At 41.4% G+C, this 23659-nt stretch overlaps 1 protein-coding gene across 3 annotated transcripts in view; it reads right to left on the bottom strand.

Moving 5' to 3' along the window:
- Positions 1-5946: 5946 nt before the first annotated feature.
- The window catches only part of ARHGEF9 (Cdc42 guanine nucleotide exchange factor 9), a 381458-nt gene continuing 363745 nt past the window's right edge, over positions 5947-23659 (bottom strand). For all 3 annotated transcript variants that reach the window (XM_044268649.1, XM_044268651.1, XM_044268650.1), the window contains one exon: positions 5947-8336. In XM_044268649.1, the coding sequence (XP_044124584.1) occupies positions 8149-8336 (188 nt within the window). In that variant the 3' untranslated portion in view covers positions 5947-8148. The remainder of the gene's footprint in view (positions 8337-23659) is intronic.

Below are 23659 nucleotides of genomic sequence, written 5' to 3'. Positions count from 1 at the left end.
CACTTACTGACAAAAGAGCATGGGGCAATTATTGGGAATGAGCATTCACACAAATAATACTCCTCCAGATAATTGCCCAAATCCTTGGTTCATATAAAAGGGCCTTAAGGCTGGCCACAGATTTTGGCAAGATCGCCAGATCATCTAATGTGTACGGAGGCCTCTTGACTCTTCCCCGTCTGCAGATTTCCAAAAAAGGATGAGTTGGGCAGGTGGACATCCAATCCTCAGGAGAGATAAGCCACTGCCAGAGGTGTGTGAAAGTGGCTTACTCTCCTCCTCCATTCAGAACACATGCACACATGTGTATGGGGGTCAGGAGAAAATGCGGTATATAGAAAGCTTAAGTTGTCAATGAGTAAGACTCATACAATAGCTGAATGGTCATTAGTAAAGAGTAATAGTAATGACTCGCTATACGGTAAGACGTAAATGAAGGGTGGTCCAGTGATCTGACAACTACAGGCTACATTAGTGTCTAGGAATAGCACCATTTTGATGAACACCTTGCTTCATCAGCATATTATATGGTAGCAATTTGTCTTAAAATATGGAGAACTTCAAATTGTCTAATGGGACTGCTATACTGTGTATTAAAAATATTAATTTCTATTACTGTAACTATTATTCTATATACTTGTATTATTATCTACTAACCTGTATTAGTCATCGGTAGCACAACAAAGTTTTGGCACACTTGTACAATGGCTTTTCAGCTGTGTAGACTCAGGTAGAAGCTGTTCAGGTAAATCTATATATGTTCTATGGAAAGAACTATTGTACATGGATGATTTTGATAATATGAGGATGCTGGTGAGACATAAATGGCAGCACATACAGTGCAGTACTGCACTAGTGCACGCATGCGTAAGTTGTCATTTCAGGTGCAGTAATCACAGTTCACATTTTGAAATCCCGCTAACGAGAAGCTGCAGAATATACCAACAAAGCAGAAGAAAGATTTTACTGATTCATAATTCACAAAAATTTGTGAATATGAGATATGTGAAGGGTTTAGACAGGTTTCTAGCCTTCAAGAACAACTATTCAGACATATTGTTTTGTTGTTGTGTACAGACCAATAAAATAGGGAAAGGGTAATTGTCAAGTGATTACAAGGCTGATGAAACATAACACTGTAAGCACACATTGTTGAAATAAAAGGGTTTTCAATAAATTGAGAGGACAGTCTACCAAAATTTGCCAGTCTAAAGCTACCCATAGATATTAAGGTGCCTCCACACCTTCCAACTTCCCCATACATATAAGCTCTCGGTTCACTGAGTATGTATGTGCTTTCAAAGGGGAAAGAGTAAATAGCTACTTCCAAACACCTCTGGTGGTGGCTTATCTCTGGGAGAACAAAAGGAACGGGTGTTGTAAATCAAGCCTAAATTAAGAATGACGCCTAGCATTGCATGCTACTTTTAATATACATGTATTTTTAGTACAAATTTTCTTAAAGGCTATGGATGCCTTTGCACTGATTTTGTTTCCTAAATGTAAAATTAAGCAACTACTGTAAATAATCTTTATTAAAAATGTCCAACCATTATGCTGCTGTAGAGTCTGTGTAACTCCTTTACATAGCATATTGTGCTGCTGCTTCTGGCATAGTTTGGACAGCACACTGGTCCTGGCTGTGTCAGCTCTCTCTACTCTCCCCCTTTTTTTTAGAGATGGCAGCAGAGAGGGAAGAAGAATGTACACAGCAGATCAGAGTGTGGGGAGAACGGTTTTAAATGGGTTTTCCAGTAATATTGATTTTTAAGCAATTTATCTGCTCCACACTGCTCCAGCCCTCCTTGCTGCCTCCACTTTCTCCACCTTTCAGTCCCCGCACTGTTTACATCTGGTAGTGCATGGTCACATGCACTCCTCCAGCCAATAACTGACTTCAACAGTATTGTGGCCACAAGCAGCATGACACAGCTGAAGCCAGTCATTGGCTAGAGTGGTGTATGTGACCATACCCATGCGCTGCCAGATGTAAACAGTATGGAAACGGGAAGATGGTAAAAGTGGAGGCAGCGAGGAGGACCACAGTGGTGTGGAGCAGGTAAGTATGAATCTTCTACTTTAGGGGCAAATTGCGGGCACTTGTTTAAAAATGAATGTTACCAGAAAACTCCTTTAAGGTAACCACTAAGATATGTAAAAATCTATTTTCCATGTCAAAGGTGCCCATAGCCTTTAATTCAAATTTCTGTTGTATTTTTCAGGTTGGAAACCTCAAATAATATTCTCACAGTGGGCAGCTGAGGGAATGGTATTCAAGTAACAAGTGCTTGTACACACCAACATGGTGGCAAATTGACTGAATATGTCTACAAAATAGTAAACTAGGCCACAAGACCAGGCAGCAGGTTTTACAATTGAAACAAAATGCACTATACCTGTATAACCAACTAGAGATAACAATCGGTTTCCAGAGAAAACTATCCCTTGCTCTTCTAAGGTGACCTGCACCTTCTTGGAAACCAATGACAACTTAAGACAATATGGACTGTTAAGGAGAACAGAAGAAGTAGACAGGGAATGCCCCTGTTAAAGTAGTCAGATAAAAGAGCAGTTAGATAAAGAACTAGGCTCTATAGATTGATATATCAACTTTGATACAAACATGGCTGTATCTGCTGTAGGTCTCTATATTATCAGTTAACCAGAGAGGTAGAAAATCCAGATATGCATATTTTTCCATGAAAGGTGGTACTGTATGCTAGGTTAGCAGGAAGGTGCATTCATTCTTACCACTAACAATATTATATATGTCATATAACTTATTGCAAATTCCACTTATTGTACTAAATGATTTTGGTCTTAGTTCTACATCAGTCTGTAATATAGGTAGGCAAACCAAGCATTTATGGCCACCATAGACTTCTTGCACATATGTCAAAGTGCATAAATAGCTCTGACAGATTAGAAGAGGTCACATTTGAAATTATATGGGCTTCTGGCTTCTTACTTGGACACATTTCATTCATGCAAATGACCCTTTAGTACACTATGAGGCCTCATGCATACTGTAATTACTATTCTATTATAGCTACTACACATACAATGCCATGTGTGAGAGATATCCTTCCCTAAAATAAATGTTCTAGGGTAGAGATTGTTTTAAGATGATATCAGAGTCATGGAGAGGTTCAGAAGGACCACAAAGATGTCTATGAATGATGTCTCTTCACTCTGTGAAAGTTTGTATGGAGCCAAAATATGGCCATATGCATGTGACCTACAGATAATATTCTGCCAAAAAGACATCAGCTAGTATGAAAAGGCAGAACATGTGACATTGATATATTGAGGAATAATTTCTTTGAAGAATAGAAAAACTGAATAGTAGCAGTGCGCCATTTTAATTTGGAAAACACTGGCTTACGCAGAGATCGATTCATGACCACTCCAGGCACTGCTGTATGACCAAAGCCAGGTTATCCACAAGGAGGATATCTAAAGGTGGCCAATCTGCAATACATTTTAGACAACTCTAGGCCAACAGCTATCTGTCCCGACACCTCCATACACATGCATGTGTTAAGAATGGGAAGATGGAAGTAAGTCACTACCAAACATCTCTGGTGGTGGCTTATCTCTCTGTGAACAAAAGGATCAGACATTTTGAAATCCAAATGTTTGATCCTTCATTCCTCACACATCTGGGAAGCAGGAGACCCCAAACTCAATAGGTGATTGAGTGGTTCCATCAAAACTGGCAGGTTCAACCAACATTAAATGTGTATTGTCAGCTTAAGGTTTGTTAATGCAAGGGTACAGAGCTCAACAATCCACTGCATTTAACCAATTCTGTCAACTATGTGGTCTATGCTATGCTGGAATTAACCAATGCATCTTTTCCTGTGTAATTATCTTTTCAGGTATAAGTTGAGCACCTTCCTATATGGAGAAGTGGGTTCTAGTTCTTGTGTTCTTTATGAGATTATAGGTGGCAAATTCTTGCCCACAGACCTTTAATACTCTACAGTGATGACATTGCACTGATGAAAATGGTGCTGGAGATTGGAGGAAGGAATTGCTAACAGCCCCATGAACCCATGATGTATATTATATTTTTATACTTGTTTCAGTAAATACACAGTAGTCATCATAGGTCAAGAGAGAGAAGGAACCATACATTGATATATTTACTTCACCTGGGTTTCATGGACACATTTGTAGCAATGCTTTGGACAGAGATCTTCCTCAGGCTTGTTGCAAGACATGTGTGAAACCCCTGGATTTCACACTTGATCCACAACTCCTGCAATGAGTAAGGACTCTGTCCGAGACATTCACTTAAGTTAGTATCCATTTATGTCTGGAGTGCGGTTTCTTCTCTCACTGTATGGAATCTTTGTAGGTCCCTAGACAGGACCAGAACTTTCACACTACATGACTATTATCCTAGAGGTGAGTGTGACCTTTGGATATTATTGTCTCTTTCAATCAGTTGTGCTCTGATTGCAAAATGGTAATTACTCTATATCCCTGAATAATGAACAGATGTGGAACTGTATAAAACATTTAGAAAAATAGAAGTAGATTTTAAAAGATCTAGGTTTAGTTCATATGTTCAATACATGTAAATGGATACCATGTACTAATCTCCCACCTTGACATTCACTATGCCTGTCTTTCATATGATTGTCTTCAGCTGGTTGGAGTTCATACCCCAATGACAAGAGATCAGTGCATCCTGACATGTTGTGTGGTAAGTCCAACTGAGGAGTCAGACAAGTGCTTCAAGGAGTATGTAGAAACTTTATCTTTCCTCGAAAGTCCTTATTGTCTCATTTTGCTATATACTAGCCAGTATTTATGATTGTGCCCAGCCTTCCAGTGTATATGTATAATGCAAACACTGCTTTACAATTAACTGGTGAACTTCCTAATTCGTACTCGTGAGGATTGAATTTCAAAACAGTTAGGGTTAACAGCTGATGTGCTGTGATGTACATGCATACCATTAAATGCCCACCAACCTTTCACATAACTTTGCATAAATCAATAGTACAAACATAAGAAACTATAACTATCTTAACAATGAGAAACATCTAGTTCTCATGTTATCAGTTTTTACCTCTCTCCCTTGCTAATTGCTTTTCTCTTGTCTTCAAAATGTTTTAAAAAGATGTTTCATCTCACTGTTACTAAGGAGAGATGACACCCATTACCGACCAACAGCCAGCTGATAAACAGCCTGGAAGCTACTGAAACAGTGAGCGCTAGCACAATCAGCTTTTTCCCAGTTGGCTGGTAATCTGGACTGTGTCTCATCTCGCCTTAGTTATGGAGGATGGATCAGCTGCACAGAAGGATCATATTACACATATCGATACAAGTCTATGGAGAGGGGATGGGGGAAGAGTGAGGAAGTGCTGGGTGAGACAGAAGAGACAGGCACAGGCAAAGAGACTGCTGTAGCTACTTAGGAAGTTTATATCTCAGCCCAAGGGTTTTATTCACAACCATACAGGTCAGTACTTCTCTGTAATGCCCTCCATGATTCTGGAGCAGCTTCTGAGTGAGTAAAAGAAGGCTAGGAACCAGATTCTCCTGGATCAACATTCAGGATAACAGGCTGAAGTGGACAGACAGATGTCTTTTTACAAACTATGTTATTATGTTACTTTCTGCTTGGAGTGGATGGCAGCTTTTCTCCACCCAGCATCTCTGGGATAACTGCAAACTAGACATACAGCATGCACAGGGGAAAACTGCTAAAAGTGCGGGTACAAGTCATATAGTGGACAGAAACAGTATTATTCCTAACGTACGCACACTGTACTATTGATTAATGCAGTTGTTGAAAGGTTAGGTATGCTTTAATATATATATATATATATATACACATATATATATATATATATATATATATATATATATATATATATATATATAGCTTAAAATAATAAATTTATGAAATAAGATGAAGAACAACCGGATGGGGATTTCATTGTCTGTAGCCAACAGTAAGAGTGGATGCACCTTCGAATTCTATGAGCTGAGCATGACCTAAATCTCTTGCTTTTACTTCCTGCTGGTGGTCTATAAACAGCCAGTCCCAAGGCACCTGGCACAGGGATCATTGAACACAGTGAAAGGTGGGTACAGCTGGCAGTAGTGAGCTCTGAGAACTAGGCTCAATCATCAAAGTGTTCTAGGAAGAAATGCAGTATAGCAAGACGACACTAGAATGAAAAAACAGTCACACTCCACAAACAAAAAGACAGGATCACCTTGGGAGAGCAAAGTGAGACATGAAACAAAGGCAACTGTTTAATACGCTCTGACACCATCTTCCTCTTTACTCAAGGGGGATACAGACCCATTTAAATGAATGAGCCTATCTGCAGCATGGAAAGGTGTGTTGAGCAGCATACTAAATACAAAAGTGAGCAGAAGGAGAGAACAGAATCCAGAGGAAATCTTCCAAAGCAAGAGAACACCAATAATGTGTTTGGGCATTTGGGTATAATGGCCATTTGGACTCAATGTCAATGTCAATAAAATAAAATGGAAGGCAGATATATGTTTAAGAAATGTTTGAGGCTAGATATAGTATAGGAAGAGATAGGGATAAACAAGGAAGGCAATAGCTATAAAAGTACTTGTAAATATCAATGTGCGGAGAAGCTTATAGACTTGCAATAAGTGATACAGTATGTAATACTTGTCATGACATATTCAAAACTCAAGCCAGCACCAGGACTGACAGCGATTATTACAGTGCGCTGCTGCCCTTCCGGCTAAAGTGCGCTGCACGGTATATGTGAAGCCGTAGGTACTTTACACCACAGACGTTATTGCCATTTTGACAAGGGACAATTCCACAAACCATGTGAATGACTCTCCCATTCAGACACGGCTTCAGGCATCACCTATGCAGACATGAGTATGCAGCATTAATGTATACCAAAAGTGTAGGACATCAAGCAGCAATATCTTGTCTGTTTTTCACATGGTCTTTAAGTTACAAAGCTCACAGTGACTCCAAATAAGAACAACAATTACTGGCTAAATGCGCTGCCTTCTTCGCTTTGGAATGTGAAGCGGCAGCAGTCAGAGTTATACGGGGAAAAAAATTTGAATCCAAAACAGAAAAAAAAGACTCTTTGGAAAAACACAAAATAAATATTCATGATGAAAAAAAAATCTAATAATCCCTGTTTGATGGACTTTCATCCTTATCCCAGAACATCTATGGAACGAGTAAAGCAATAGATAGACTGCACAGTTGCTAGCAGACTCAATGGGAACTACAGAGCTCTGGCACTGCTAAGACAGTGGGAGGATCAATATACAAGCAAGAAGCTGATTTCTTCCCTTCCTGCATCTTTACACCTCCTGAACAAACATAGATTTACACAAGAGTAGTAGATACAATGCACAGGCAGCTTAGCGTGCTGTCTCTTTGACTTCATAGGACGTGCATCTACAGTAGGTTCACACAGCCTGTCACCAGACTTTACACTCTGCAAGCTTCCCCTTTTGCTTCTTGCGCAGGAGTGCTTTGTTGAGGAGTTGAATGACCACTTTCAAATCGCTTGCTCTTATGGAAGCAATGTGGATGAGGCAAACCCAACTGCTTCAGGGCCAGGAGGACTAACAACCAATGGCCAGTCCCCTTGGGTCTGGAGGCGTTGGCATGTATATTGAGTGAAAATCATGAAATGAAAGCAGGTTATGTGTTTTGCTTAGGGTGCTTTCCATTAACCATTGTATGTTTTTTTCTCTTAATTAGAGAGACTTTTCTTTGAGCAAAATGTGCAATTTCCACCAAGTAATTCAAAAAACATTAGTGGTCATTATCACGGAAAGCAAGAGAAGTCCCAGAGTCCAAGGAAAGAAACAGCAAGAGTCTTGAGACTGTGAATGAACTCTTCAGATAGAGGAAATGTTTCATGGAGCTTTTCAAAAGCAGAGCAGTTCCTGTAGTCCGACGGGAAAAAAAATTAACTTTTTAAGGAAAAAAAAACTTTTTAAAGTTAGTTTTCCTGTCTTGTTTGCTAATTTTGTATTTGGTCCTTTCATAGTATAGTTGCAACAGTGCTTCTCCGAAAAAAGGTCCATCTATAAATATAATTTCTTTTTCTATTTTAATACTCCTTTCTTAATATATATTTATATATTTATATTTTTGTATTATTTTTTGAAAGGCGTCAACCTGCTGAAGTTTTGCCAAAATGGTGATTGACTTCTTCTTGGTTCAGTGAACTCAAAAACTTGCGGCTGGTTTAGGCCATCGGTCACCATATACTGTCCTTGAATTGCCCCGGGTTCCTGAGGCGGCGGGTATGCTGGAGGGACCGAGCGTGGGCAGCTAACGCCAGCTAGAAGGGAAACACACACAAATTAGACTGCTATAGAACAATGTTACAGTATATATCTCAATGAAACGGCATCAATTAGACTTTCACCTTTATATAAGTAGAAGCTACAAGGCTGTAATTCTATGTTTTTTTTAATCTTTGGACCCCTCAATCAAATACATCATGTTCTCTTCCCTAATACTTTCACTGCCATGGGGTTTGCAAATTCCAGAGCGCTACAAAGTTAGCAAGAAGTTATTACACTATTCCAACACATGGCGAGAAAAAATAGAAACTTTGACACATTACATTAAATTGATGGCTAACAACAAAAAATCAAAAAGCAACAATAATTTTTTTTTCAAGGTCATGTGTCTGATAGCCTGACAATAGAATACCTTGGTCCATTGGTTCACACAGCGTAACTTTCGGTTTATTTTTAAGTTTGTAATACTTAACTTAATGACCAATAGGCGCATAGTGTTCTTTTTAATATCCATTAGATTTTGATATGATCCGCCACAAATGTAACTTAAAGGGGTTATCCGAGTTATGGGAAAAAAAATTAAAACCTCATAAAATTCATCAGGACATACATATACATTGGTTAAGCTTGATTTCTTAAGAGAGAAACTCATACGTACACCTTTTCATGGTTCTGTTATTGCCGTGTTTACATGCTGAAGTACAATGCTGAGGGGGCGTATAACAACAATGCCTGAGCTCTGCCTCATGAATATTTGTGGGCGTGAACAATCTGACCTTCCCCTCACCCTGCTCTGCACATCCTAAGTTTGCATTAAAAAAAACAGTCACATGATCATCTCCTAGCTCACACAGGCAGATCTTCCTGTCACATTGCAGATACAGCTACGGCTCAGATACAGCTACAGCTAGGATGCAGCTATGGCTCTATCTATAATATGGTCATATAGCTGTATCTAAGCTACAGCTGTATCTAAGCTACAGCTGTATCTAAGCTACAGCTGTATCTAAGCTATTGCTGATTCTAAGCTACAGCTGTATCTAAGCCACCGCTGTATCTAAGCCACTGCTGTATCTAAGCCACCGCTGTATCTAAGCCACTGCTGTATCTAAGCTACCCCTGTATCTAAGCTACCCCTGTATCTAAGCCGTTGATGTATCTAAGCCATCGCTATATCTAAGCCATCGCTGTATCTAAGCCATCGCTATATCTAAGCCATCGCTGTATCTAAGCCACCCTTGTATCTAAGCTACCCTTGTATCTAAGCTACCCTTGTATCTAAGCTACCGACGTATCTAAGCTACAGCTGTATCTAAGCCACTGCTGTATCTAAGCCACTGCCGTATCTAAGCCACCGCTGTATCTAAGCTACCCCGGTATCTAAGCCGTCGCTGTATCTAAGCCATCGCTATATCTAAGCCATCGCTATATCTAAGCCATCGCTGTATCTAAGCCATCGCTATATCTAAGCCATCGCTGTATCTAAGCCATCGCTCTATCTAAGCTACCCTTGTATCTAAGCTACCCTTGTATCTAAGCTACCGCTGTATCTAAGCTACCGCTGTATCTAAGCTATCGCTGTATCTAAGCTACAGCTGTATTTAAGCTACAGCTGTATCTAAGCTACCTCTGTATCTGAGCTACCTCTGTATCTAAGCTATTGCTGTATCTAAGCTATAGATTAGATAAAGATATATCTTGGATGCAGATATAGATATAGCTATAGCTATATCTAAGCTATATGATGGACAATTATTTCCTTTTTTCCCCAGGGGGGTATTAACAGTATAATGGGGACTTGTTGAGGGGGTCAGGGCTGTAATAACAATCCCCAGACGCGGGAGGGGAAGGTGTAAACTGGCCCAAGTGAGGGAAGGAGCCAGACACATACCCTGCTGCTGGTGCTGCTGCTGGAGAAAATCAATCACCTCGGCTCTGGTAAGTATCGCACATGAGCGATCGCTTACCATCGCCGAGGCTGTGTGAGGAGAGGGGGGGCGGCACCAAAGGCTCTGACGTCTCGTTTACAGAGCCGGGCCACTCCCTCAAGCAGGGGGGAGCTTGTAAACGAGACGTCAGTGCCTGAGCAGGGTTGATGACGTCGGGGGTCACATGACCCAAATGTTAACTGGCTAAACAGAGCAAAATAGCTAATGTAAGTGATTTACAAAATAGTTTAATATAATACTATCAGTGTTATTAGCATAAATGTATTTAACTCGGATAACCTCTTTAATAGGTACATTTTGGCTATACCTCAATGTTTCTTAATGGAGGAAAATAAAAGATTATGCCCTTCCTCATTAAAATAAACATATATACTTAGCTGAGGAGAGCCGAGGAATCAAGGAACAATTATCAACAGGTAGACAGCTATTGACAATATAGGCAAATTCATTTCTGAGTCTTAATTTTTACTATGTTAGTTAACCACTTAAGGACCACAGGTTTATACCCCCCTAGTGACCAGGCCCTTTTTTACAAATCGGCACTCCACAATTTTAGCGGTTTATTGCTCGGTCATGCAACTTACCACCCAAATGAATTTTACCTCCTTTTCTTCTCACTAATAGAGCTTTCATTTGGTGGTATTTCATTACTGCTGACATTTTTACTTTTTTTGTTATTAATCGAAATTTAACGATTTTTTTTGCAAAAAAATGACATTTTTCACTTTCAGTTGTAAAATTTTGCAAAAAAAACAACATCCATATATCCATTTTTCACTAAATTTATTGTTCTACATGTCTTTGATAAAAAAAAAATGTTTGGGTAAAAAAAAAATGGTTTGGGTCAAAGTTATAGCGTTTACAAACTATGGTACAAAAATGTGAATTTCCGCTTTTTGAAGCAGCTCTGACTTTCTGAGCACCTGTCATGTTTCCTGAGGTTCTACAATGCCCAAACAGTAGAAAAACCCCACAAATGACCCCATTTCGGAAAGTAGACACCCTAAGTTATTCGCTGATGGGCATAGTGAGTTCATAGAACTTTTTATTTTTTGTCACAAGTTAGCAGAAAATGCTGAATTTTTTTTTAATTTTTTTTTTTCTTACTATGTCTCATATTCCACTAACTTGCGACAAAAAATAAAAAATTCTAGGAACTCGCCATGCCCCTCACGGAATACCTTGGGGTGTCTTCTTTCCAAAATGGGGTCACTTGTGGCGTAGTTATACTGCCCTGGCAATTTAGGGGCCCAAATGTGTGAGAAGTACTTTGCAATCAAAAGCTGTAAAAAATGACCGGTGAAATCCGAAAGGTGCACTTTGGAATGTGGGTCCCTTTGCCCACCTAGGCTGCAAAAAAGTGTCACACATCTGGTATCGCCGTACTCAGGAGAAGTTGGGGAATGTGTTTTGGGGTGTCATTTTACATATACCCATGCTGGGTGAGAGTAATATCTTGGCAAAAGACAACTTTTCCCATTTTTCTATACAAAGTTGGCATTTGACCAAGATATTTCTCTCACCCAGCATGGGTATATGTAAAATGACACCCCAAAACACATTCCCCAACTTCTCCTGAGTACGGCGATACCAGATGTGTGACACTTTTTTGCAGCCTAGGTGGGCAAAGGGACCCACATTCCAAAGTGCACCTTTCGGATTTCACCGGTCATTTTTTACAGCTTTTGATTGCAAAGTACTTCTCACACATTTGGGCCCCTAAATTGCCAGGGCAGTATAACTACGCCACAAGTGACCCCATTTTGGAAAGAAGACACCCCAAGGTATTCCGTGAGGGGCATGGCGAGTTCCTAGAATTTTTTATTTTTTGTCGCAAGTTAGTGGAATATGAGACTTTGAAAGAAAAAAAAGAAAAAAAGAAAAAAATCATCATTTTCCGCTAACTTGTGACAAAAAATAAAAAATTCTAGGAACTCGCCGTGCCCCTCACGGAATACCTTGGGGTGTCTTCTTTCCAAAATGGGGTCACTTGTGGCGTAGTTATACTGCCCTGGCAATTTAGGGGCCCAAATGTGTGAGAAGTACTTTGCAATCAAAAGCTGTAAAAAATGACCGGTGAAATCCGAAAGGTGCACTTTGGAATGTGTGCCCCTTTGCCCACCTTGGCTGCAAAAAAGTGTCACACATCTGGTATCACCGTACTCAGGAGAAGTTGGGGAATGTGTTTTGGGGTGTCATTTTACATATAACCATGCTGGGTGAGAGAAATATCTTGGCAAAAGACAACTTTTCAATTTTTTTTATACAAAGTTGGCATTTGACCAAGATATTTCTCTCACCCAGCATGGGTATATGTAAAATGACACCCCAAAACACATTCCCCAACTTCCCCTGAGTACGGCAATACCAGATGTGTGACACTTTTTTGCAGCCAAGGGGGGCAAAGGGGCACATATTCCAAAGTGCACCTTTCGGATTTCGCAGGCCATTTTTTACACATTTTGATTGCAAAGTACTTCTCACACATTTGGGCCCCTAAATTGCCAGGGCAGCATAACTACGCCACAAGTGACCCCATTTTGGAAAGAAGACACCCCAAGGTATTCCGTGAGGGGCACGGCGAGTTCCTAGAATTTTTTATTTTTTGTCACAAGTTAGCGGAAAATGATGATTTTTTTCTTTTTTTCTTTTTTTTCTTTCAAAGTCTCATATTCCACTAACTTGCGACAAAAAATAAAAAATTCTAGGAACTCGCCATGCCCCTCACAGAATACCTTGGGGTGTCTTCTTTCCAAAATGGGGTCACTTGTGGCGTAGTTATACTGCCCTGGCAATTTAGGGGCCCAAATGTGTGAGAAGTACTTTGCAATCAAAATCTGTAAAAAATGACCGGTGAAATCCGAAAGGTGCACTTTGGAATGTGTGCCCCTTTGCCCACCTTGGCTGCAAAAAAGTGTCACACATCTGGTATCAACGTACTCAGGAGAAGTTGGGGAATGTGTTTTGTGGTGTCATTTTACATATACCCATGCTGGGTGAGAGAAATATCTTGGCAAAAGACAACTTTTCCCATTTGTTTTATACAAAGTTGGCATTTGACCAATATATTTATCTCACCCAGCATGGGTATATGTAAAATGACACCCCAAAACACATTCCCCAACTTCTCCTGAGTACGGCGATACCAGATGTGTGACACTTTTTTGCAGCCTAGATGCGCAAAGCGGCCCAAATTCCTTTTAGGAGGGCATTTTTAGACATTTGGATCCCAGACTTCTTCTGGCTCTTTAGGGCCCCTAAAAAGCCAGGGCAGTATAAATACCCCACATGTGACCCCACTTTGGAAAGAAGACACCCCAAGGTATTCAATGAGGGGCCTGGCGAGTTCATCGAAATTTTTTTTTGGGCATAATTTAGCAAAAATTATTTTTTTTTGTTTTTTTTCTCACAAAGTGTCACTTTCCGCTAACTTAGGACAAAAATTTAAATCTTTCATGGACTCAATATGCCCCTCAGCAAATACCTTGGGGTGTCTTCTTTCCAAAATTGGGTCATTTGTGGGGTGTTTGTACTGCCCTGGCATTTGAGGGTCTCCGCAATCATTACATGTATGGCCAGCATTAGGAGTTTCTGCTATTCTCCTTATATTGAGCATACAGGTAATGAGATTTTTTTTTCCGTTCAGCCTCTGGGCTGAAAGAAAAAAATGAACGGCACAGATTTCTTCATTCGCATCGATCAATGTGGATGAAAAAATCTCTGCCCAAAAAAAAAAAGGAGGGGAAAGGCGTCTGCCAGGACATAGGAGCTCCGCCCTACATCCATACCCACTTAGCTCGTATGCCCTGGCAAACCAGATTTCTCCATTCACATCAATCGATGTGGATGAATAAATCATTGCCGGGATTATTATTTTTTTTACATACAAAGTGTTTGCCAAAGCATAGGAACGCCGCCTCCTCCTCAGCTCGTATGCCTCGGCAAACGTATCTGTTACTGCAGAGTAGAAATCTCGTCTTGCAGCGCCGCATACACCGACTTGCGTGTAATCTGACAGCAGCGCAATGCTTCTGTCAGAATGCACATCAGTGCTGCAGCTGCTTGATCGCTTGGTCCACCTGGAAGGTAAAAAAACAAAAAAACAAAAAAGAAAAAACCAGGCCGCAACGCAATAATTTTATTAACATTAACTTTAGAGAACATTAACTTTTCTAAACTTTTGAAACAGAACAATAACTTTTTTGCTTACCGGTGATTTTTTCTTTTTTTTTTTTTTTTTTTTTACCTTTATTGGACAAACCTCTCCTTCCCCATGGGACAATGTGCAAAGCGCAAATCGCCCAAACATGTGGCGAAGTGCATTATGCACTTTGTCCCAGGTGAAAGGAGAGGTTTGTGGCAGCTCTGTGTGAAAGGGGCCTAAGACCCCTATGTGCCTGTCCTGTGTACGCAATCCCTATGCTAATAGTGTACCTGAGTGTGGAACTTGCGGAAACACTCCCCTATGCATAGGGCAGGCTGGTCAGGACAGTCAGGACAAAAAAAGGTGGTGTCACGCCTTATTCCACCCCTGCTACAGACACGACATCTTTTTCTTGTGGAACGTTGAGTTGGGGTACCAGGATAGACAGACGGGAAGTGTCTGCCATGTAGCCGGCTCACTACATCAGGGCCTTGGGGCACGGACCCTCCTGGATACAGGATTTCCGAAATGATCTCTTCCTGGAATTTTAGGAAGGATCCTGTTCTCCCAGCCTTACTGTAGAGAACAAAACTATTGTACATCGCCAATTGGATCAAATAAACAGACACCTTCTTATACCAGCGTCTGGTTCTGCGGGAAACTAAATAGGGAGCCAACATCTGGTCATTGAAGTCCACCCCTCCCATGTGAAGGTTATAGTCGTGGACAGAGAGGGGTTTCACAATGACTCCAGTTGCCCGTTCAATTTGGACAGTCGTGTCTGCGTGAATGGTGGACAGAAGGTAAACGTCCCTCTTGTCCCTCCACTTCACCGCGAGCAGTTCTTGGTCACACAAGGCAGCCCTCTCCCCCCGTGCAAGTCGGGTACTAACGAGCCGTTGGGGGAAGCCCCGGCGACTAGGTCGCGCGGTACCACAGCATTGAATTCCGACTATATGTAAGTGCCGAAAGAGGGCCACGCTTGAGTAAAAATTGTCCACGTATAAGTGGTACCCCTTGTGGAATAAGGGTGACACCAAGTCCCAGACAATCTTGCCACTGCTCCCCAGGTAGTCAGGACATCCGACCGGCTCCAGTTTTGAGTCTTTTCCCTCATAGACCCTAAAACGATATGTATAGCCTGTGGCCCTTTCACAGAGCTTATACAGTTTGACCCCATACCGGGCGCGCTTGCTGGGGATGTACTGTTTTATGCCAAGGCGCCCGGTAAAATGTACTAGGGACTCGTCTATGCAGATGTTTTGATTAGGGGTATACGCATCTGCAAATCTGGATGACAAATGGTCTATGAGGGGCCGAATTTTGTGGAGCCGGTCATAAGCAGGGTGGCCTCTTGGATGACAGGTGCTATTGTCCGCGAAATGCATAAAGCACATGATGACCTCAAAACGTGCCCTAGACATTGCAGCAGAGAACATGGGCATGAAATGTATTGGGTCTTTAGACCAATATGACCGCAATACATTTTTTTTTGTTAGACCCATGCTGAGGATAAGGCCCAAAAAAATTTTAAACTCGGAAACTGTGACTGGTTTCCACCGGTAAGGCTGGGCATAGAAGCTTTCCGGATTGGCGGTAATAAACTGTGTGGCGTAGCGGTTGGTTTCAGCCACAACTAGGTCATAGAGATCCGCGGTGAAGAACAGCTCAAAAAACTGAAGGGCCGATCCTAAATGAGCCGTCTCCACGCGAACTCCAGACTGGGCGGTGAAAGGGGGCAGTACGGGTGCGGCGGAATCAGGGGATTGCCAATTAGGATTTGCCAGCACCTCTGGGAGACTAAGGGTTCTACGGACCTGTGAACGCGGTGGCTGTGACGGGGGAGTTATTGCACGTGCCACCGTACCAGCTGGAACTGCCCTTCTGGTGCTCGCCACTTCACCAGGGACTACGGCAGTGCTGGTAGAAGGTCCAGGCTGTGCTGCGCTGCTGGTGTATGCCGCACCATAAACAAGATCAGCGCTAGCACCACTCTGCTGCAAATGAGGATCATCATGCAGGGTAGGCAGAACTCTTACATGGGATCGGGTACGTCTGGCCGTAGCAGGGACCTCTACCTCGTCATCCTCACTAGCCGTTAGAGTGCCACTGCTGTCTACAGGTTCATATTCTGAACCACTGGATTCAGCGGATAAGGCGTCCCCATCGCTTTCATCCATCACGGTCAGAATCCTGTAGGCCTCTTCAGCGGAATACCCCTTGTTTGACATTTTGGGTTCACTAAATTTAGGGGGTATTCCTCTGAGACTACCCAGGAAAAAGAGCAAACCTGCTTAGTAAAAAGGAGTGCTTGCGAAGTAAAGCTGCGATCGCTAATAAAGATCCAAAAAGCTCAAAAGTGATCTTTTATAGCGGCGCAGCGATTTTACGGTTTTTGCAGTGATCAGAAAAAAAAAAATTCTGTCACTGCGGTGGGGCGGACTGAACGCAAGTGTGCGCACAAGATCAGGCCTGATCGGGCGAACACTGCGTTTTTTGTAGAACCTAAGGTGACCCTAATGTACTTATATAGATCTGATTGCGATCAGTATTGATCACTTACAGATACTATATAGTACTAGTGCTGATTAGCGACAGCGATGACGCTAATCAGCGACTAATCGGTGACTGCGGTGCGGTGCGGTGGGCGCTAACTACCTAACAAGTAGCTAACTACCTGGCGGTGATAAGGGACCCTAACAGGGGGGGTGATCAATGACAGGGGGGTGGATAAGGGGGTGATCAGGGTGTCTAATATGGGTGATCAGGAGCTAAATAAGGGGTTAAATAAATGACAGGGTAATATCTAATGTGTAGTGTGGTGTTTGGTGCTACTTACTGAGCTGCCTGTATCCTCTGGTGGTCGATCCAAGCAAAAGGGACCACCAGAGGACCAGGCAGGAGTTATATCAGACGCTATTTTCAAAATAGCGTCTGACATAACCATTTCATTGGCCGATTCAAAAATCCACAGCCTGCCAGTCAATGATCGCGGCCGGCAGGCTGCAGATGAACTTGTGAACTGCGCAATCCTGTGAACGCACGCTCCTGTGAGCGCGCGTTCACAGGAAATCTCGGCTCACGCGAGATGACGCCAATCGGCGTTAGTGTGACCTGGGAGCGCCGCAGAGATGACGCCTTTCGGCGTTAGTGTGACGGGAGGAGGTTAAAGGGGTTGTCTCAATTTTTTTTTTTTTTTAAAGGACATTTTTATTTTTTTCAAACCATCAACTCATGCAATTACATAAGACTACCCATTGAATTAGTAAATACAATTAATCTGTATATTACCAACTGCTGTTGGTTCTTTTCCATATTTTTATGTCCACGTCTATGTGGTGGACAGACATGCTCAGTTCTATCCTTCAACTGCCACCAGCAATGTCTACTGTTAGAAGCTGGAAAAGGATCTAGGAATTTTAATAAACAGCAAACTAAGCTGCAGTAACCAGTGTCAGGCAGCTGCTGCCAAGGCCAACAAGATAATGGGTTGCATCAAAAGGGGCATAGATGCCCGTGATGAGAACATAGTCCTACCACTTTACAAATCATTAGTCAGACCACACATGGAGTACTGTGTACAGTTCTGGGCTCCTGTGAACAAGGCAGACATAGCAGAGCTGGAGAAGGTTCAGAGGAGGGCAACTAAAGTAATAACTGGAATGGGGGGACTACAGTACCCTGAAAGATTATCAAAATTAGGGTTATTCACTTTTAAAAAAAGACGACTGAGGGGAGATCTAATTAATATGTATAAATATATCAGGGGTCAGTACAGAGATCTATCCCATCAGCTATTTATCCCCAGGACTGTGACTGTGACGAGGGGACATCCTCTGCGTCTGGAGGAAAGAAGGTTTGTACACAAACATAGAAGAGGATTCTTTACGGTAAGAGCAGTGAGACTATGGAACCCTCTGCCTGAGGAGGTGGTGATGGTGAGTACAATAAAGGAATTCAAGAGGGGCCTGGATGTATTTCTGGAGCGTAATAATATTACAGGCTATAGCTACTAGAGAGGTGTCATTGATCCAGGGAGTTATTCTGATTGCCTGACTGGAGTCGAGAAGGAATTTTTTATTCCCCTAAAGTGGGGAAAATTGGCTTCTACCTCACAGTTTTTTTTGCCTTCCTCTGGATCAACTTGCAGGATGACAGGCCGAACTGGATGGACAAATGTCTTTTTTCGGCCTTAGGTACTATGTTACTATGTAAGCTGTGTTACAGAACTGTAGCAAAAATTACATACCCCCTGAGCTGTGACAGGGAAAGAGCTGCATCAGAAAGGATGCACCCTCTGAGCTGCTACATTAAGATAAATTTAGCACAACAATTGGAGCAATGAATGGGGAGATCTCTGGATCCATGTGAGAAAAAAGTCTACCTTTGTTAGTGTCAATTACTATATGATGTCTGATTTTCATTATTTACATTATCTACAGCCACTTATAAGTGCACCGAATTCTACACTTATCACACACCTCTTTCCCCCTCTACCTGACTAAGGCCACTTTCACATCTGAGCTTTCCCTTTCCACTATTGAGATCCGTCATAGGGTCTCAATAGCGGAGAAAAACACTTTAGTTTTGTCCCCATTCATTGTCAATGGGGACAAAACTGAACTGAACGGAGTGCACCAGAATGCCTTCAGTTCAGTTTCACTGCGTTTCCCATGACGCACACGAAAGCGCTGCAAGCAGCGTTTTTGAGTGCGTCCTGGGATGCGGAGTAAGACAGATGCATCATGACTCACAATGTAAGACAATGGTGATGGATCTGTTTTCTCGGACACAAAAGAAAATGGATCCGTCACAAATTGACTTACAATGGTTTTAGAGACGGATCCGTCATGGCTATTTTAGATATAACACAACCGAATCCATTCATAACGGATTCAAAGGGTTTTATTATCATGACGAAAGCATTTTTGCAGATCCATGACGATCCAGCAAAAATGCAGATGTGAAAGTAGCCTAATGCACTGTAGGTAACTATTCAGAGACTCTGCACTCACCGAAAAAAGTCAACTATTCAGCAACAGTCCTACTGAGCTATCACAGAACAGAGATACCGAGCTGTGCGTGATAGGGAGGAGAGAAGAGGAAGCTTTCTTACACACATAGTACATCTAGTGAACATATCGTATTCTAGTTCTACACATCTCCCACCACTGCTTCACTGAGAGAGGTAATGCTCAGCCGTTTCAATTTAAAATACAGTTATAATGTCCTCCCTCTGAATGAGTGAATACTTGATCCAACCATTGAGATTAGAAGAACTTGAGGAGCTCAAAAGAGTATTCTTAAGTTGGCCTTCTGTGGTCATGATGGGACTATGTGAGTAGGCAGTATTATGGAAATGGCCGAGCTGGCTGTTCTTCTCTGTCCATAACTTCCATAACTGTGAATGGGACCTACACAAATAGAGTAGCACAGCAAGCTCATGAGTGATGGAAACAAACAGGTTGTATAGCTGCTAGGGAAGATTATTATACCTGTCCCCTGCAGACACCTACTCTGGTTATTCCCATCCTGGCCATGAAAGTATGAGATGGGAATAACTCTTTTACCAGGACACCCTTTGCTAATTAGAAGCAGGCAAATAATTGTTGGTCTAGGGACGGGGTGAAGTGCTCCTGCCTGTGGGAGAACAAGATGGCAGTCAGTATCTGTCCATTCTAATTGAGCTGAGCTGAAGAGAAATTAACAATTAGAAAAGAAGGCCGTAGAGGGGAAAAAACGCTGAAAAATACACAATGCAGGTGAAATTGTGGTGAGAAATTGCGATATTACTTAAAGGGTTATTCCATTTTTTATTTTATTTGTTTATATTATTGTAAATTATACAATTGTTAAATATACATGTATTTAAAACTTAGCTTAAATACTTTTCTTAAATCAGGTTGTTGACCCCAATAAAATGGTATAGCCCATGAATCAGTCAGTCCTGGTTAATGCATCCATGGCCTATCTGAAATATGGCATTCAGTAAGGAACAGTGTTACCTGATATGTGCTGGGTCAGCACACGGGCCACTTCCATAGGACTAATGGTGGAAACCATTGTGGATATTGCAACAACTTTTTCACTCTATGTGTTTTAACACGGCTGCTTGTTTCCAGGTGACTAGTAAAATGGATTCCTGTCTCTAGGTGATGTTGTAGGTATAAAAAAATTAACAAACGTGACATAGGGAGCAATGTTAGATGTATTTTTACAATGACACTGACAGACATGACGAGGTGCTGGCAGTAATGCTTTATATACTGTATACATACATGCTGCATCTCAATAAACTACTATCCACCTGTTATATACCTGAACCATCTTCAGTCCTTTTCAGATCTCCTACAGATGCGTTTTACAGGACTAAAATGGGTTGTTTTTCCTTATGAAAACGCAATTTATGTATTTAATAAATGTATACAAGCAACATTTTTTATATATGTACAGTATATTTGACAATTCTCTAAACAAATAATTGTAGCCATTAAAACCGGAATACCCCTTTAAGTACACACACATGACAGCGTATTCTGGAAATTCACCTGGAATCATAGATATGCTTTAAACCCTTCATATTTGAGGATTTAAGAGCATAAAGAACTTTGCACAGGAATTATAATCTCCAGAAATGAACTGCAATGTCAATCGGATCCGATTTGCCTTTCATTTACTTAATTTCTTTTTAAAAAAGTTTGGAAAATGGCACCAGGACCTTGGATCTGGTAAAAGATTTAGATTCTATTTAAAGATCTATTAAACATCTCCAGGTATTAGCTATCTCTATGAGAGGCAGGTTAATCCATTAGTTTATTTTACTGTTACTGTAATTTTAACTGGTCAAATGTGTGTCCTAAGTTCTTGTCAGTGGGAAACTTTTGATGCTGCAGAATTGAAGATATAGGCCTGTGTGATATAACGTCTTGCAGACCTTCTAGCACTGGCAATACTCTAGCTCTAAAATCCCTTCGGACTAAAAGGTCAATGTCTCTATGGCTCTTACTTGAAAGGGAACTCAAATTAATGTTCTTTCTCAGAGGCAAATTGAGCTAAGATTAAAATCAAGAAATTCTCTAAAGAAAGTTGAATGGCTTAAAGTGATTATGAAGTACAGGACTCCATTCTGTATACCAGTATACAGCATACTGCACCAATTCTGGATGTATTGTAGTGTATACCAGAAAAGTCACTGATGAGGCGAGGTGAGGCGATTGCCTCAGGCAGCACCAGGTAGGGACAAGTGGGGGGCAGCGCAAAGGCCTTGGGCAATGAGTGCTTTCAGTGTGGAAGAGTTCATCTCTGCATATTCAACTGTATCGCTATATTAACCAGTATGTTTCGTAGCACTATACGTAATGTTTTCCAAGCATGCCTTAAACTGTAAGGCCGGAGGGAAGGAGTTAGGTTGAGAATTTGGCATGTGGGGGGGGTCATTTCTATTTTTTGCCTCAGGCAGCAGAAAGGCTGACTGTGTGTACCTTTAAAGTGAACCTACCACCATGAAAATTCAATGAGCTGAGCATATTGACGTAAAGTTTTATGGCAAATGATTTATCAAAATTTTTAATTTATTAATTTAACTTTATTAATTTTACTTTCCGTTTTTGAAGTTTCATTCCCTAAGCTGTCATTTTTATATTTTTCTTTTCACATAGCCGTATGAGGGCTTGACTTTTGTGGGAGAAGTTGCACTTGCCATTGGCACAATTGAAGATTGCAAACATTGTAGTGGGAAACTGAAAACAAAATCCAAATGGGGTGAAATTGCAAAAATAATAATTGAAATCGTTTTATAGGCTTAGTTTTACTGTGTTCCCTATGTTGTAAAACTGACCTGTTACCTTTTATTGTAAGGGTTAGTACAATTACAGAAAAAACACGTTTATATAGTTTTCCTTGTGTTTCAATACTGAGAAAAAATATTTTTCTGCATCGCCATATTCTGATCCCTATCACGTTGGATAGATCATCAGTATCTGATCGGCGGGGATCCTGGGATCTCCGCCGATCAGCTGTTTGAGAAGACAACAACACTCACAGTAGCACTATGGCTTTCTTGCTGTTTCCTGCAGGACAGTGACATCAGGACTATTTCACTGGCCTGGGCATAGCTCACCCCCATTCACTTAAATGGGGATGAGCTGTGCCCAGGCCAATGAAATAGATGTTGTTGTACTTTTGTCTGCTCTGTTACCATTTGACATGCTAGAGGGTAGTATCATCACTGATGGTATCACAGGGGAAGAAATAAAGGATAAATAGCAACCGGCAATTATACAATGAGAAATTAATTATGCACTTTCCTTAGTTGAAGTGTATACAGAATAAATATGCAACACACGGCAACAGGACTCATAATTTGTATTGTCACTTCATTCAGGCATTTATAATGGCAGATCTGTTCTTGCCCTAAGTGTGTGCCTCATTGTTCATATATGCTTTCTGATGATGATAATTGCAATCACATTGTAAGTCAATACTGAAATGAAAGGGCTTTCAATGCTAAACAAATGAGCATTTCAGTTTATACACATGGCCCATAATTTTGGTGTTAACATTTTAACTCTCGAACCAACTCAGGAAAGAGGAACAGTATCAAACCATATAAAATTGTAGCCACGTGGAGGTGCAGGATAGGCCCCTAGCAAACAATGTCCACAGTATTGCAGATCTATACAAAAGACCTTCTGGTTCACATTTACATGGTGCCCTCTGTTCCATCTACTTTGCTACAGATCTGTCCATTCCTGGGCTCCTCTTCTGCCATCCAAGATGGTTGCACTGCTTTTCAGACTGCCTGATGCATGCTATGCTTTGGTAGCCCAAGACACTTCCTGCTACCCTTGGATTGGACAGCAGTGCTCATGTGAACATTAATGGCCAATCCAAAAGCAGGGCTGGACAAGCAGGAAGTGTCTTGACCTGCTATTGTACAGCGTGCACCAGATAGTCTCAGAAGTGGTATGACCATCTTGTATGACAGAAGAGGAGATTAAGAACTAGCGGATCTGCAACTAAGGTGAAAAGGAGGCACCATGTAAGTGTTTTTTTGCTCTCTAGTTAGGGCTCATGCACACGACTGTTGGATGTTTTGTGGTCCGCAAATTGCTGATCCGGAAACCACAGATACCAGCCGTGTGTATTCCGTGGAGCGGAACAGCTAGCCCCTAATACAACAGTCCTATCCTAGCCCGTAACGCAGACAATAATTAGACATGTTCTGTTTTTTTTTGCAGAATTACCATGCAGACATACGGAAACG

This window comes from Bufo gargarizans, chromosome 9 (genome assembly GCF_014858855.1).
Source record: "Bufo gargarizans isolate SCDJY-AF-19 chromosome 9, ASM1485885v1, whole genome shotgun sequence".
NCBI classification, from domain to species: domain Eukaryota; kingdom Metazoa; phylum Chordata; class Amphibia; order Anura; family Bufonidae; genus Bufo; species Bufo gargarizans.
The sequence above is the reverse complement of the archived record's forward strand: the minus strand, read 5'-3'. Positions and strand labels throughout refer to the sequence as shown.